The sequence below is a fragment of the Athene noctua genome, chromosome 25, assembly GCF_965140245.1.
Source record: "Athene noctua chromosome 25, bAthNoc1.hap1.1, whole genome shotgun sequence".
NCBI classification, from domain to species: Eukaryota; Metazoa; Chordata; class Aves; order Strigiformes; family Strigidae; genus Athene; species Athene noctua.
Genome location: NC_134061.1, coordinates 8,446,702 through 8,463,558, shown reverse-complemented (window position 1 = coordinate 8,463,558; position 16,857 = coordinate 8,446,702). Strand labels below are relative to the sequence as shown.

At 48.3% G+C, this 16,857-nt stretch overlaps 1 protein-coding gene, 1 long non-coding RNA gene and 1 other non-coding gene across 11 annotated transcripts in view; 1 reads left to right on the top strand and 2 right to left on the bottom strand.

Moving 5' to 3' along the window:
* Positions 1–1,485: 1,485 nt before the first annotated feature.
* On the bottom strand, positions 1,486–10,395 carry LOC141970270 (uncharacterized). Its single transcript, XR_012635165.1, has 3 exons — positions 9,547–10,395; positions 6,240–6,339; positions 1,486–5,467 (listed from the first exon to the last, which is right to left on the bottom strand). It is a non-coding gene; the product is annotated as an uncharacterized LOC141970270 (long non-coding RNA).
* LOC141970553 (small nucleolar RNA SNORD45) lies at positions 9,358–9,442 on the bottom strand. The gene has a single exon (XR_012635201.1). It is a non-coding gene; the product is annotated as a small nucleolar RNA SNORD45 (small nucleolar RNA).
* Positions 10,396–10,698: 303 nt separating the features above from the next.
* The window catches only part of LOC141970476 (hydrocephalus-inducing protein homolog), a 150,349-nt gene continuing 144,190 nt past the window's right edge, over positions 10,699–16,857 (top strand). For all 9 annotated transcript variants that reach the window (XR_012635192.1, XR_012635193.1, XR_012635194.1 and 6 more), the window contains exons 1-5: positions 10,699–10,893; positions 11,058–11,196; positions 12,568–12,628; positions 13,781–13,873; positions 15,243–15,413. Coding sequence is in view for 6 of the 9 variants with exons in the window: in XM_074927120.1 (XP_074783221.1) it covers positions 15,372–15,413 (42 nt within the window). In the remaining 3 variants the exon portion in view is untranslated. The remainder of the gene's footprint in view (positions 10,894–11,057; positions 11,197–12,567; positions 12,629–13,780; positions 13,874–15,242; positions 15,414–16,857) is intronic.

Here is a 16,857-nt window from a genome sequence, read left to right as displayed (position 1 = left end):
TGACCTAGGAAAGCACTAATTGAGTCTAACAAGCAGGCTTTTGCTGCGCTTGCGCCTTTAAGGCAATCTGAGCCCCCGCACGGTGGATTCACAGGTCGTAAATTTAAATGTCATAGATGTGGCCAGCAAGGTCATTTTAGACGTCATTGTAAAGTACCACATGTCTGGTGCCAGAACTGCCATGCAGACAATCATGACACTACGGTTTGTTTTCGGTTGGGAAACAGGAAGATGAGCGCCCCGAGCCGCAGCGCGCAGACCCCAATGGCGGCTCCTGCGACCTACGTGCAGCCAGCGATCGTCGACAAGCACCAGCTCAGCTGCAACCAGCCACCAGAGGGAGCCTCGGCCTGGACCTGGCGACAGCAGTAGATGTCACTCTGCTTGACAATCGACCACAGAAGGTATCCACAGGAGTTATGGGACCGCTCCTAATAAGTGGGCAGCCGTCTGGAGCCCTCTTATTAGCACAATCATCTACTGGACGTAAAGGACTGTTTGTTTTACCTGGAGTTATTGATAGAGACTATGTTGGGGAAATCAGCATAATTCTGCAAACATCGTTTCCACCTATGCATGTTCCTAAGGGCAGCCGTGTTGCACAATTAGTGCCACTGCAGCAGATTATGGATGATCGACCCACATTAGTGCAAGACCGTGGGTCCGGGGGTTTTGGAGGACTGGCTTTGTTGACTGTACCCTTAACTAAAAGACCTGACGTGACTGTTAATCTTATGCATGAAGGAGAACAGAAGACTTTTTCAGCCCTTCTTGATACAGGTGCTGACATCACTATAATCAGTTCTCATCACTGGCCTTCTCATTGGCCCTCTCACCCTATGTTAGGAGGGGTTCAAGGCGTTGGTGGAACTGCAAAGTACAGAGAAGCTGCAACCGTGTTAAGGTTGTAATGGACGGACAGTTAGCTAGTTTGTATATTACCATTATGCCACTGCCTCAGCGAGTACAAGCACTTATTGGACGTGATGTGTTCAATCGATTTGGAGTAGTATCGACCACAGATAAAACTTTTCAGTGACGGTCACTGCAGGATGGACTTTCCCGATCCCACTGGCCTGGTTATCTGATTCTCCTGTGTGGATCGAGCAGTGGCCGTTGAAAAAGGAAAGTCTGCAACAAGCACATCTGTGGGTGCAGGAACAGCTGGACCAAGGGTGTCTGAGACCATTGGTAAGTCCTTGAAACACACCGATCTTTGTTATTAAAAAGAAATCAGGCAAGTATCGCCTGCTGCATGATCTCAGAGCAGTTAACCACCAGATGCAGGTGATGGGAGCATTACAACCAGGTCTTCCTAATCCAGTAGTGATTCCTGTGGGATGGCATTTGTTAATTATAGATTTGAAGGACTGTTTTTTCACAATTAAGTTACATGAAAAAGATACCCAACGATTTGCCTTCACGTTGCCTGCAATTAATAGAGAAGCGCCTGCCATGCACTTTGAATGGACTGCATTGCCACAGGGAATGAAATATAGTCCAACACTATGTCAGTTGTGGACTTCGCCCTTCAAGAAGTGCGCAATGCGTGGACAAATACAATTATTTATCATTATATGGATGATATTTTATTTGCCCAACAGACACCTTTTTCTGTACAGCAGGAACAGTTTTTGCAACAACAACTAGAACAGCGTTCTTTGGTTATTGCAACAGACAAAATACAGCGTTCTCCAGCATGGAAATACTTAGGTTGGACAATAAATGAAACACAGATTAGCCCTCAAAAACTGGCTATTCACACGGACATTACGACGCTTGCAGATGCCCAGAAACTATTAGGTGACTTACAGTGGCTTCGACCAATTGTGGGTATTGATAATGATCAACTCGAATGCCTGCGTCCTCTATTAAAAGGGACCGATCCTGCCCAGCCGGTACAATTGTCTATAGACCAGCAACGTACCATTCAAGAAATTACAGAACATGTCACTACGAGGGCAGTCGATCGGATTGATCCAGATTATCATATAGACTTTACTATCTTATCAGGTGCACGTCAATTCACAGGTTCATTGACCCAATGCAAAAAGAAAAAGGGAGAGAATTGGATAGCTGTTTTGGAATGGGCATTTACAACAATACAACCAGCGATGACGCTGCAGAAGAAAATTTCTAATTTAGCTGAATTAATACAAAAGGGTAGAACAAGATTAGTGCAAATAACAGGAAAGGAGCCAGGAACAATATATGTTCCGATTCAGAAGAAGGATTTGGACTGGTATTTACAGCACTCGCCAGAGTTACAACTGAGCTTGCTGTCTAGCTCAGCAGACGTAAAACTTGAAACTTTGAAAGCCCCAATATTAAAATGGGTGAGTCTACATGCCTGGATGGAAAAGCCAAAAATAAGTGAGAGACCACTTCAGGATGCTATTACAGTTTACACTGATACTGGAAGACGCTCACGACGTGCGGCAGCCACATGGAGCGAGGATGGACAATGGAAACATCGATTACTGGAGGCACAGCCTGAAGACTCTCTGCAGACATTGGAACTAGCTGCAGTAGTCTGGGCTTGCGGTCAACGGATTGATAAGAAACTGAATATTGTTACAGACTCTCTGTATGTTGCAGGCTTTGTCAGTCGTATAGAGGGAGCAAGGATACGAAGACACAGATAATAGAAGGCTCTTTGATTTATTACAGCAATTACAATCTGCAATTGTGCAGCGAACAGAACCATACTGTGTAATCCATATCAGGAGTCACAAATGGACTGATGGGCCAGGGGAAGGTAATGACCGGGCTGATCGGCTGGTCTCTGTAGCAGCCCCTGTTAGTGACTTTGTCAAGGCAAGAGAATCGCATGCTATGTTTCACCAGAATGCTCGAGGGCTACACCAACAATTTAACATCACCATGGAGGAAGCTCGTGGCATTGTTCACGGATGTACCACATGTAGCCATCATGGCCCAGGACTCGGAATTGGTGTAAATCCACGAGGTTTAGGTCCTTGTGAATTATGGCAGATGGACGTGACACATGTTAATGAATTTGGACGATTAAAGTATGTGCATGTTACTATAGATACTTATAGCAGATATATATGGGCAACTCCCCAAACAGGAGAGACAGCACTGCATGTAATACATCACCTTACGAGTTGCTTTGCTGTTATGGGAGTTCCCGCCACGATTAAAACTGATAATGGGCCTGCATATTGCAGTGAAAGGGTTAGAAAATTTTGTCAGATGTGGGGAATAAAGCATATAACAGGAATACCACACTCGCCAACCGGTCAAGCTATTGTAGAACGAGCGAATCAGACATTGAAACAGTATTTACAAAAGTTTAAGGATATTGCTGATGTAGCAGAAAGGCTGTTGAGAACTGTTTTTGCTTTAAATCACCTGTGTGTTTTTTCTGACCAAGGGCTCCCTCCTGCAATGATTCATGGAAGAACAGTGGGAAAACAAGAGAGGGATCCTATGTATGTAATGTATAGAGAACTAGAAACAGGAATGTGGAAGGGTCCAGCAGAAGTTAAATATGTGGGCAGAGGTTATATGCGTTATCATTACTCCTACAGGTATTCAATGGATTCCCAGCCGATAGACGAGACTGGCTCAGAAAGCTGCCAATGTTCCTGGCCATGATACCCATAATACAAACTGTCCCAATGATGTTGCTGAAAACGAATGTGTGGATCACTTGGGCGAGTAAGACAGGACAAACAGACTTCTGTCTGTCCTTGGCCTCTCCTGCTGACCCCTTTAGGACCTGTCTCTTCGGGGTACCCACTGGCAATCCAAAGGTAATCTGTCGAACATTCAATGTCTTTGCTTGTAAGTTTAACAGCACCTCTCAGGCTGCTGCTGCAATTATTAATAATCTGACCACTTCCTTGCCATGGGACCCTCAGGAGCTGGACCTACTGGGATCTGTAGCAATTGGAAACAGCTCAGAAAACTGGACTCAGACATGGCTTATGTTGGGTAATTTTAAACAGGGCATTCATGATCACAAGCCGTATAATTTGTCAGGCTGGACCAATGTAACTTCTCATACCAAGGGATTTGATTACCAGAAAAAAGGAGATTATTGTGGAACTAATAGTACTTTGGGTAGTGGTGTAGGAGCATTAGGATCAGAAGTTAATGGAAGATTATCAATATGGAACAATGGAACTCCTAAAGCTTTTCCTGACGGAGTGTTTTTGATTTGTGGAGATCGAGCATGGGGAGGTATACCTCGACAGGCATTTGGTGGTCCTTGTTACGTAGGCCACCTGACTCTCATGGCCCCAGCATTACATCAGTGGGCAAAGCACATAAATTCGTGTAACAAACGCAGTCTTTCAGCCCTTACTGGGAATTGTGATGATTCAGTTGAACTATGGGGAGTGACCGCCAGCGTTTTTGCCTCCATGATCCCTGCAATAGGTACTGCCCAGGCACTGGCTAGTGTTAAGAAGCTGGCTTGCTGGGCAATGAAACAACCTAATGTCACAAGAGTTATTCAAGAAATGGCTAGCGATGCGGACAGTCTGAGGCATGCTGTGTTACAAAATCAAGCTGCCATAGACTTTCTTTTGCTTGCCCAGGGACATGGATGTCGGGATTTTGATGGAATGTGCTGCTTTAACCTATCTGACCATAGCCAGTCGATTCAAAGTCAATTACAATGGATGAAGCAGCACTTACAAAAAGTACAGGTGGTTAAAAATCCCTGGGACCAATGGTTACACTCTGTGTTTGGACTGTCCTCCTGGCTACAAAATATCTTACAAGAGGGTTTGCAGTGGTTGGGAATAGTAGTATTAGTCATTGTAATCATTAGGATAGCTTGTAGTCGCATGATGAAAAATGTTAGTAAGGTTATGCTTGTGCAAGCTGCACAAAAAGAAAAAGGGGGAATTGTTGGAGAATGGCTTGTGGAGCAAGGCCATGGGTCTGTGCAGGAGCTGATTGCAGCCACATGAAGTAAACAGAGGAAAAAACCCAGGGTACAGTTATGCTAACAAGGAAGGAGATTCAGGGCTCAGTTATGCTAACAAGGACTGTTATGATAGCAAAGAGAGGAACTGAGGTACGCAATGGCCTTGAGTGTGATGGAAAACAACCTTGGGAAAGTAAGCAAGTCAAAGGAAGGAAAATGTTGAAACATACCTGAAATACCACCAGGGGTTGGGATATTATAATGTGACCTTTTAGATGTATCCAATAGATTTGTGAGTAGTGTATTGTAGAGTGCTTACATAAAGTGTGATTTCTTTCAATAAAATCGAAGCTTGCTCTATCATTCACATTGAATCGGCTGCTTGCTTCCTCCGTCCACCGCAGACCACACAGAAGCTGCTGGGCCAGATGGGGATGAGGGTCCTGCAGCCGTCCAGGTCCAATGCTGTATCTTCCTGTGCACACCCACACACTGCCTTCTCGCTGCACAGCACCCACACCTCGCTGACACACCCTGTGCTGCAGCCAGAAGCTGGTGCCACACCTGCAGCCAGGAAGAGCAGGGGACAGAGGTGAGGTTGCCTTCTGGGAGGCAACTATGGCAGACTGACCCCTGGCTGCCCACCAGCCCCAGGTGGCCATACCCAACCGAGCAGGCCACCACCCGCCAGTGCTGGGACTGCCCTTAGGAAGGGGCTCGGCCCCGCTGACCCCCAGTGCTGGGGTACTGCTCCGATGGGGAGTTCACCCTGCATCTTCTGCAGGACAGACCCTGAGAGCTCCCACCGGCATGGCAGGACAGCAATGCCGCTTCCCAAAGGAAAGATACAGGGCGGGGTTTCCCCCCTTCCAGGTCCTGTGGCTGCCCAAGGTGCAGCCAGACAAGGGGATGAGGGTCCCTGCTTGGCCACCAGCTCCCTCCCTCAGCGTTACTGGGGTGATTTGGAGTTAACATTGCTGTGGTGTTCAGGCAAAGCCGGGCACTGGAGCTGAGCACAGCACGACCCAAGGAAGGGGGTGACTGGCTTGAGGCTTTGGAGGGCTTTGCACCAAGCCCTGTCCCCACCAGAGGGGACACTGCCCAAGACAAAGGCATTGCAGTCCTTGTTGTCATGTGTTCCCATGTCCCCCCCCAGTTCCTCAAGGTCCGCCCTTGTCCCAGGAGCTCTGTGTTGCTTTCTGTGTGAGGCTGTGTCCGTGAGTCCTGCAGGGACCCATCCTTCCTGGCTCCCCAGCCAAAGGGGACAGGAGAGCCTGCCCCCACCACTGCCTGCCCCATTGGCACTGGGGGCAGCTCAGTTCCCTTCGGGACTCACCAGGCTCAGTGGGGCTTTTGCAGTTTCGGGTGCTGTTTCCCAGTGCTGCCTGTGCTGCCTCCTGCTCTCACACAGGCACAGAGCAGTTCGGGAAAAATGGCTTTTAGTGGAAAAAAAAAAAAAAAAGACCAAACGTGCAAAACATGCCAACATGCCGTCTGTTCTAATGTACAATCTGAAATACACAGAAATCTGTTCTAATGTACAATCACTCCCCAACCCCCTCTTCAACTGCACCAGGAGCCATCTCATCTCATCCCTGCTGGGGTCTATTGCCACCCTCCCACCCCAGCACTGGCTGCCAGAGCCCCGCGCTTGCTGGGTGGTTTGGCCAGGTGCTCTTCTGCTCTTTCTTCCTCCTCTCTGACATGCCAGGCTGGGGTGGGGGCAGGTCCATCCCCGCATCCCACCATGCTCCTGGGGCCCCATCCTGACAGTGCTGAACTGCTCCAGGCTCAGGATGGCATTGGTGGGCTTGGAGACACTGTAGTCGGGGGCAAGCAGCTCCATGGGCAGCGAGAGCACGCCAATGCCGCCACAGGGGATGGCTCTGCTGGTGCCACCAGGTCCCCAGGAACAGAGAGGCTCCTGGGACTGTCCTGGCTGGGCAGGGAGCAAACAAGAAACATCTCCTTGGGCAGTGCAAGGTCGCCTGCCAGGGCCCCAATGCCCTTGTTGTGGAGGGAAGCACAGAGGCTGGCAGTTCTTGCTCTGTGTAGGCACTATTTTTTGGTGATACACTATTTTAAACCGGTAAAGCACAGCAGAACACAGCGTTTACAACCTGCTGAGAATCATCGCCGAGGCACAGCAAGAACCAGGGCAAAGCTTGTCTATTTAAGATACATCTGACTTATAGCACCGTTAAACCTTCACCACCACCAGACATTTCACTAGACTGAAGGCTGACAGCAGTTTACCAGCACCCTTTCTGGACACTCCTGGGTAGAAATCCGAGGGACTTTCTTTAAGGACAGAAATCCAAAAGACCTACAAAAAGCTTTTTAAATTAAGCACAGCAAATAAAAATCAAACAAAAACCAACAGGTAAATCCCTGAGGCACTAGTGAGGAATAACAAGTCTCTCGTTAAGTCCACTACACCTCACAAAACAGAAAAATGACTTAAGAGATTTTTGCAAAGAAACTGCAGATGGAAGATAACCCTAATAACTGCAGTACAAGCAACCAACATGGAAACGGCAGCACCGACCCTTCTCCTGCTCCTCCTACAAGCTCCTAACCAGTTACATGAAGAGGCAAACCCAAGGATGACTGAACAGATCTGAACAGAAGTTTACCCCCCCAAATTCAAAACGATCAAGAAGTCTATGTGAAATATGGATTCACATCCACTATCATGGGTGATGAACCTCGCCCTAAGCACACGGTTGTGCCTTGAGACAGGAGCTAAGGACAGTTTGACATCACCACCATGAGAAGACATTCAAAAATCAAAGCACCCAGAAGACAGACAAACCTCTACCATTTTTTCAGCAATGTTTCAAGACCTGCAATACTCAGAAGACTTAAAAAAAACGGCTCTTCAAAAGGCAGAAGTAGTGACCATCCATTTGGAAGTCTACACAAATTCAGAAGTACACTCAGCTCTCTGACAGCCATTACCTGTGGGCCAGAAGTCCTCCCATACCTCAGAAGTGCCTGTGCGTCATCTGGCAGCCATTCTACATGAACCTATCTAAAACAGTCCAACTCCCACCAGAAATGAGTTGGACTGCAGCAGAAGTGACACTGGCCGACCTGGACAGGCATATTAGACCAGAAATAGTGGTTAAAAGACAAAAAGCACAAAATAAACCACCAGAAGAGGAAAAAACCTAAACAAATAGAAAACAAAGAATACACAAACCAGAGGCCCCTATTTAAACCCTAAAAAGAAAATAACCTAAAATACGACTCTCCAAAAACCACATAAAGCATAAACTAAGGCAAGACACCCAAACAACCCAGGAATCCAGGACCAAAAAAGCCCAGATTTTGTCCCTAAAAATAGCACACTTTAATGCTACGCCACCTACACTCTGGCATCCCGTAACCCTAAAACCCCATAATGCCAGCTCACTGTAAGCTACACCCCCATAACCCTGGCACCCAAAACCACTGGCTCTCCCTAAAACTAGTGTGTGATAACCCTGGAAAACTGTTACCCTAGCACGGCATAACCATGGCACCCCAACTACCGCAAAGCCCCAAGAACAAAAGCAATCAGCAGCTGCTACCCTGAGCAGCCAAGAAGCCCTGTTTTCAATGGGGGGGGGCACTGCCCCAGGCATCACCACTGACCGAGGCCAGTCCAGTGTCACTGCCAGGGTCTGACATCCTCTGACCAACAGACCTGCTGCTGGCGTCCCTGCCCACCTGGCCGGGATGCTCCCATTGAGCCTGTTTTTCTCATGACACAGCGAACCTGCGAAAGTACAAATTCCAGGAAACAACAGTATCAGCTGAAGCCTGCTCATTATCACCTTCTCCTGAAAAAAACAACCCCCGGAAGTCCAACAAACAAAAAAACAGAAGCACACACACCACCAACGATGATTGCCAGAAACTTCTGAACTGCTGTGTAGAAGAGTGGCCATTTACAGGATTTTAAAGAGTATGTGAATACGCAAATCAAATCTAAACCTGCCAGGAGATGGCGACTGCAAACCCTAAACGGAACGTACAGTCCCAGCAAAAAATAGATCACCGTTGCTCTTCAGCCTCAGAAAGCCCATCTGAACCCGTGACTGTTCACCGTGCCCCGAGGCAGACGTGACCGTGACCCCTCAAGCCTCCCGGAGGTGCAGGTGCGACTGAACAGGGCGTGGGCACTGGGAACAGGCTCACCCAGGCAGGCTGAGTACAGTCACCCCACGGCTCTCCACCTGCACTTGCTGATGCTGTTCCACTGGGGTATCCAGAGCTGGGGGCAGGAACAGGAAAGCATCTCCTCTAACACCAGCATTTGGCCCGGAACTCTGCCTCCCCAGCGCCCAAATGGGAGAAAACTCAAACTGTGCCCCTTCTGCTCACGCCGGGTGAGAGTCTGGGACAGCAACCGGATGCCACAGCCTGGAAAAGCTCCCAGGACACAGCCTAAGGCAAGTGGGGCCCCCCGGGTCTCAGAGTAATTCTAGAGCTAAAGCGAGGACAGACATCAACTCCAGATCAGATAATACATGCCAGCACTCATCCCTGACCCGGGAAGGCAGCCTCCCTCCTCCCAGCCTGCCCAAGGGTTTCCAGCCCAGCACACTTTCTGCCCGAAGCAGGACGCTGCCTTATTGCGCTGTGATGCCACTCACCCGCTCCTGGAGACAGGACCGGAGGGACATGGCACAAGCCATCAAACCACTGTCTGGGAGCACCAGAGCCCTCTGGGGACTGTTCTTCACCACGGTGCCCCTGAGAGAGAACACAAGAGACAGAAGAGAGGGTGAGACATTTCATTTATGGTGGAGCTAGCTGGGGGCAACAAGCAACACTGAGACTGAGCCCTTTTGCTCAGGGGAAAAGTGCACAGCAAAGAAATACCCACTGAACAGAAATCTCCAGCTAAACAAAAAAAAAAAAAGCTCACATTTGAGAAGAAAAACATAGGAAGAAACTACCACAAGACTTCTTCTCTATGGAACTGAACACACTCCACGGTCACCAAAACTATCACATAACTGTATATTTTGTATAATTGCGCCATCATTATTTCAACATGATCTAATACGCAGCAATCTCTATTTCTGTGCTAATCAGTATCTAGAGAATCCAAAGCTTTCCTCTTCCGCTGGCCAGACGCATTTTTAACCTCAACGCACAGCAACAAGCATTCAGATAACCCCGAAGCCATTGTCTACAAAATCCCAGTAAAACCCGTAGTGAGGAATATTGCGGGCAGAGCGCTGCAGAATTCACGGTGGCCGCAGACAGCATCCCCAGGGGAGGAGCTTCAGCGCAGCGCCGTGTTCCCAAATCCGAGCCTTCCTTCGCAGACAGACCTAAGCAGCGCTGCCCGCTGTTTTCCCCCGGAAGGTACCGAGTGCGCTTCTGCCCCGAAGGCACTTCTCGCCGCGTCTCCCCCGCCGCTACCGAGGCTGCACGCACCGAGCTCAGGGCCCGCGCAGGAGGCACCAGTCCCCCTCCGAGCACCCCACAGCTGTTCTCCGGCACCCGCCCGCCCGCTCAGCGCCGCCGCCGGCTCCCCACAGAGCTCCCCCCCCACAGAGCTCCCCCCCCACAGAGCTCCCCCCCCACAGAGCTCCCCCCCCACAGAGCTCCCCCCGGGCCCTGCACGCGCCACGCGGCACCTGCCCGCGCCGCCGCCGGAAAGAGCGTCCCGGGGCGGGGCGGGGCCAGGGCAGCTCCGGCAAGGACCCCGCGAGAGGTGCCCGTCCCAGCGCCTGACCCGCGCTGCGGGCGGCGGTCAGAGGGACGCCCCGGCAGGGCAGGACCCCGCCCGGAAGCCGCGGCTCTGAGGAGAAGCCGGGGCCGGCGCCAGCGCTCCGCTCCGGAATAAACCCCGCTCTTCCTCCTTGGCCCGCGGAGGCTGCGTGCGCCGGGAGGGACCAGTGCTGGGCCCTGCGGCGCGGCAACACCCTTTGGAGAGCGCAGGAGAAGGCGCGTGGAGCGCTGGCTGGCCCGGCCCCGCAGGAAGTCAGGTCTGTTCGTGCCGTTGTTTTTCGGGTGGTGGGGTGTGTTATGGGGGCAGGGCCCTGGTGGCGGGGTGCGTTGGGGTTTGTTGAGGGGTTTTCAAGGGGGTGGGTGGGTGTTTTTTTTCGACCCGATACTTGTCCGGCGTGTCACAGCGTTGCTCTTCCCGCAGGTCAGTCAGGTGGCAGGTCGCCGCCGTGAAGCGCTTCCTTAAGCCATTCAGGTTTTCCACCTGGCGACAGGATTTGTACCGCCCGGCGCCGCGTTCGGAGCGGGGGTGCCAGGGACCGTGGTGGAGCGAGGGCGTTCCGGTGAGCGGCTGCAAATTAATTCCCGAGGGGTTCAGGTGGGAAGGGGTCTCTGAAGGTCATCGAGTCCACACCCCTGCTTCAGCAGAGCCAGTTGTGCAGGACCACGGCCGGTTGGATTTTGTGTAATTCCGAGGACGGAGACTTCACCATCTCTCTGTGCAGCCGGTGCCAGTGTTTGACCCACCCCTACAGTAAAAAAGAGTGGATTTTTTTGCGTTCAGGTGGGGTTTTATGTGTTTAATTTGTACCTGTTGCCTCTTGCCCTGTTGATGGGTGCTGCTGAGGAGCACCTGACTCCCTCTGCTCTCTTCCATCCCATCAGGTGTTGGTGCACATTGCCAAGATCCCCCTGAGCCTTCAACAGGCTGAACAGCCCCAGCTTGCTCAGCCTCATGCTCCAGACCCTCCATCGTCTTCGTGGCCCATGCCCAAACTCTCTCCAGTATGTTCACTCCTCTCTTGCACTGGGGATCCCGGCACTGGACACAGCACTGAGGCGTGGCCTCACTAGGGCCAAGTGATTTCCCAGGAAGGTGCATTCTGCCAGCACTATCCAGGGGGAAAAACAAAAAAAAAACCAACAAAACACCAACCCAAATTCTTCCTTCTCAAGAAACATAGTTAAGTATATATACTGATGGCAAGGAGTAATAGATTTAAATGTACCAGATGTGAAATCAATGTGATGCTGTAAGTCATTCCTAAGGAGGAGCTACGCCCTTTCACTTGAATCATCCTAATTGAACATTTACTTGCTTAAGAAGTGTGGTAGCGAAAGAGGCCACACTCTCTGAAGCTGATAATCTGTTACTACTGGATAGTATCTAACTCCTGAAAACCGACACAAGGCAGCTTTGGTGCTGCTTAGCTGGGAGGGCTGTTGAGCTGCTGCGGGCTGTAGCGCAGTGAGAACCGCCGTACGGCTGTAATATACTTCAGGCACTGGACGGAGTGCCTGAAATATAATTTAAATGATGTGACAAGCAAAGGGAATAAAAGCAACCACACTTCTCTGCTCATAAATAGATTTTTAATAGGGTACAGCAATGACGGTAAGAAATAACATTTTGAGTATCTAATTTTACAGTGAAGAGCCATTGTGTTGTCTGTCAGGTTCTCATTTCATGCCCTCTCCTATGTTTGGGTATCTGAGTTTAGAACAGCACTGTTGTAACTGAAAATAAGGCCATTTCCTACAGGTTCTTTCCTGTGGAATCAGTTAAAATTAAAACACGTTTAAAACTGAGTGATCATACTTCTTTTTTCCCACTATGATAAAAACATGTGTCTGTGTTTCTCAAGAAAGACTTCTAAAGAAGTCATCTTGCTTAAGGCACAAGAAAACAAGGATTTTCTTCGTATGTGTTACAGGTTCCTCTGAGGCACAGAGATAAATGCACCGAAGGACATTTTCCGTCTTTGCTGGATTCAGGTGAGTAAGATGGTTTTGTCCCTGAAAAGAAGCCCTATGAAAACAAAAACTAGATTTTGTTCATACTGGTTCATGAATGTGTGTGTAAAATAATCTGGCCTCCGTTTGAGAAGAACAACACCAATCAGCATTGTAATTTATGAGTATGTATGTTTTTGAAAGATTTGGAAGGGAGGATGTAGTTACTTTCAGTTTTTTAAAAGGTGCAAGTTTCTAGAGGCCACAAAACCTCAGGGTTAGCATGTTTATCATAGCAAGTGGTGACCTAGAGAGAGTGTGCTGCAACGTGGTATTCCTGAGGAAGCAGAGTAGATTTCCTTGAGACTTACTAATTTGATATCCACCCAAACTCCAGTGATAAAACAGTGGAGGCAAATCTGTGTCATTCTAAACAATAAGGAAACACCTAAAGTCCAGTTCCTTGTTACCTGCCAGATGCCATCGCAGACAATAACAAGTAATAATTTTGCTCACTTTTCTGGTCATATAAATTTTACAGAGAAGGTTTTTACCTCTTCTCCTACCAAAAGCCAAAGATGTAAGAGCAAGAGAGTGGGGTGAGACAACCGCCAATCACTTTGGAATTCAGAAATGTTTAGAAAAGGCTGTTTCTTAGTCAGGAGGGAAGTGAGGGTATGGGTGGGGAGTACAGAAGTAGTGCTTAATTGTGTGCACGATGAAAAGATTTTGAAGGAAAAGGGGTTTTTCCACACCTTTCTAATTGTATTGAGAAATGCCCTGAAATCCTCTTCCCTGAGAGCACAGAACAACGCAGCAGCACCAGACGTGCTGGATACATTTCTCTAAGCCTTATATTGGGCAACATGGTCACGAGCTGTGATCCCCCTTGAATCTGAGCAGTTCCCTCATAAATCTGAAAAGAAAAATTGCAATGATGTGTGAGCTTGTCATTTTAAAAACTATTTTGACAGGTCTTTCCACACATCAGCCTTCATAGCACTAATCCAGTGTGGATTAGGATGTGCTAGAAGTGTTGCATTTTCTCTGAGTAGCCTTTCAAGGCCATCGCAAATGTTCCCTTTCATCCATTTGTTCCCACTGCTCCTTCTTAACTAGTACTTCTTCAATACAGTGTTACTCTTTTTCTTTCTTTTGTCTTTTTCAACCATGTATTCTTGCGTTTTCCTCTAGAGTCATGCTGCACCTTCCCTCTGTTCTATCTGGCTTGCTGCAGCACCGTGGGAGATACACACCAAAGCACGTCGAATGCCATCTGTTCCCCAGGTACAGTGCAACGGGATTCGGGGGCAGCACAGTTATGGGGTTTCAGTGTTTCACCTCCCAGTTCTGCCAAAACTTGCTTTGCCAAATTGCTCATACACATGCAAATTCCTTTTCTCTGTAGTCCAAACATAGGGATAATCTTCCCAAGAACCTTACAAATCTTCTAAAAAATGAAGACGCTGTAACCTGTGGTCCCATTAGTTTTTTGGTTCAGAAGAAATGGTTCATTCTCAGTGTGAATTCTCTGCCTGCTGCTGCTTCCCCCATATTTAAATTATTTGCTGATGAAGACAGCCATGAGACTCAAGTGTAAAGACATCAGACCCCACAACCTTCTTCAGTAACCACCAGAAAGGGTTGGGTTTATAAGCCAGTGGGGGCAGTTTCAAGCCTCACTGATGATTGCAGAAGGGAAATTTTCCAAATTTGAGAAACTAACTTGGAGTTTCTGTCATAGCAGCCTGGATTTGTAGCCGGACAGAAACCCAGCGCAGAGCATGTGAGAATGTTACCAGTAAACACAGCAGCAGAACTGTGTCATGCTGAGAAATATCAAATACATGGAAGAAAATAACAGGCAGAAAATAAAGTTTCTGTTTGTGAAAGAAACGGCCAAGAGCATACACCATCTGGAATTGGGCAGCAATATAGGGCAACGTAATCAAGAAACATGGATGAAATGACTGTAAAGGCAAAAGCCTTTCCTGCATTCGTTTAGTACTAGATCAGAATAATTTGAACAAGTTGTTGTTTTTTGTTTTTTTTTTTAAAAAAAAAAGGCTACCTAGCCATGCACTTGTGATGTATCAGTGTAATGGAAAACCTAAATAACTGGGATCCTGTAGAACCAGTCTCAACTTTCATATAAACTTCTCCTCCCACCCTCTTTCTCTGGAAGAGCACCTGCCAGGCAAAAAGCCTGGTCTTAAGAAAGTTAAAATACTCCTTCCTTTCCTCACTTGCAGGAGTGCAGTTTGGAGTAAGAACCTTCAGATTCCAAACCAGTAGTTTTCTGTCCTTAGAAAAAAATTCTTGGCTAGTGAGAATAGTTTTAATTTTCAAGTTGACTGTAAGAAATTTCAGCTCCCTAGAATCTGCAGTATACCAGCTGTTAGAACTGACATTACAGATCACAGTCCATGTGCGTTTCCTGATGTCATCTCCTTTGATATGTTTTATCTACTCATTATTAATGTTGGAAAGAGGTGAAAAGGTAAAGATTACTGGTGTTGCCCTTGGGGGCTGTGTGCTGGAGGGCAGGGAAGGAGGATGCAGCTGGAGCTGAGACAGCACAGTCTAATCTAAACCTTCCCTGGAGCAACCTGAGGCCATTTGTCTGGTCCTTCCTCTCCTTTGCTTTAAATCACAGACCCAGATGTTGATGTTTGACAGTGCCCCGCAGGAGAGGTACTGGACCTGCTGGGGCTTTGGATGACTGATTTGCTGTGAAACCAGGAGCCAAGGAGACCCGTCCCACTGCAAATGGAGCTGCCATGTGATGCCAGAAGCTGCAAATACCAACCAAGCTGTTGTGGAGCAGGTAAAGCACATGAGGGGTTTTTTTCTTGGTCTGGAGAAGTTGAAGGGTAGAACCACTTGTGGCATTTAGCATGGTCCTTGGAGCTGAGCATGGGAGGATCTTTTTGGGCTGTGGGTGCTCAGGTATTGCCATGGTTTTAAATGTGTGAGATGCCCAGTAGTAGAGAGCTGCCATGTTCTTGGGCTTTGAAGGAGGCTCTGTGCCCAACTTGGGTGGAGGAGGGGAGGTATGCTCCCCAGCCTGTGGTGCCCCGTGGCACTGGGTGGGATGGAGAATGCCCTGGCAGGACCCTGCCAGTTGAGAAGAACAGCTGGGTGTGGAGGAGGAGAGACCGAGCCCTGCTCTGCCCCTGTGACTGGGAAACGCCACTAAGCCCTGCTCCTACAGTGCACTGGTACTGCAGCGTGTTTCTGCCCACAATATGGTGGGGATTTAGGTGGTTTTTAGCTGCCAGAGGAAACACAAGGTCAGGAGAGATGGGATTAAGGTAGAGTGAGCCCCAGAACAAGTATGGAAGCATCCTGTAACTGTGTAGGTGATCAGCCCTTGACAACTGTTCACTTTCTTGTTTAGGCTGAGATACCTAAGGACAGTTCCCTCCTGAGTCAGGCCTGAATCTTCATCCAGAATTGACGCATCTTCCTGTGGCATTGTCTGCTGGCAGTCAGCCTCACAGTTACTGCCTTGCTAACCTCCATGTCAGAGATTCCCCTTGAGCTACGATTAACTTCTTGAGGCTTGTAAATTTTCTTCTGCATTTGCACAAAGACAGCTGGCTGGATTTAATGGTTTCATAGTATTACAGAAAAACATAACCTAGGAGGCATTACGTCTGTTAGGGCAAAGGACTTTGCTTTGTTTCAAAAAGCAGTGGGGAAAAAAATACTTTAATTTTGTGGCTGCACCGCTAATTTCAGGGCGTCCAAAATGTAGACATTTGAGTTAGTGTCTTGATTTAGAAAAGGAGTAGAGAAGCAGCTTAGGGCTTGGAAGTGATATGTAAAATAAACAGAAAGTTAGGAAAAAAATTGATTCTGAACATAAGAATAAAAGGGAATACAGCAAACCCAGGGCTGTGCTTTGATACGTGTGCTACCAAAAGAAGTAATATTCTCCCCTGCAATGTGGGATTGTGTTTCTCAGAGGAAGGCAGGAGAAACATGGCTAAAGGGAGCCGACCTTATTTCCCTTATTTCTCAGAAGAAAACAAGTACAAACCCTGCTTGGACTAGAGAGGATAATGAGCTGCCTATTTGGGAATTCATGATGGGGATTAAATAATGATGCAGCTGGGTAAGTGATCTCACTGCAGTTATTTGGTAGGAAACCTTTTGATAGCATCTAAAATGATTTGAGTGTTGCAGTCAGTCCCTTCGTTGAGTGCTGGAGTTCTTCCTTCGTTTGTTAAAATGGGAGAAGGGAATGCTGCCATGGATGGTGTAAG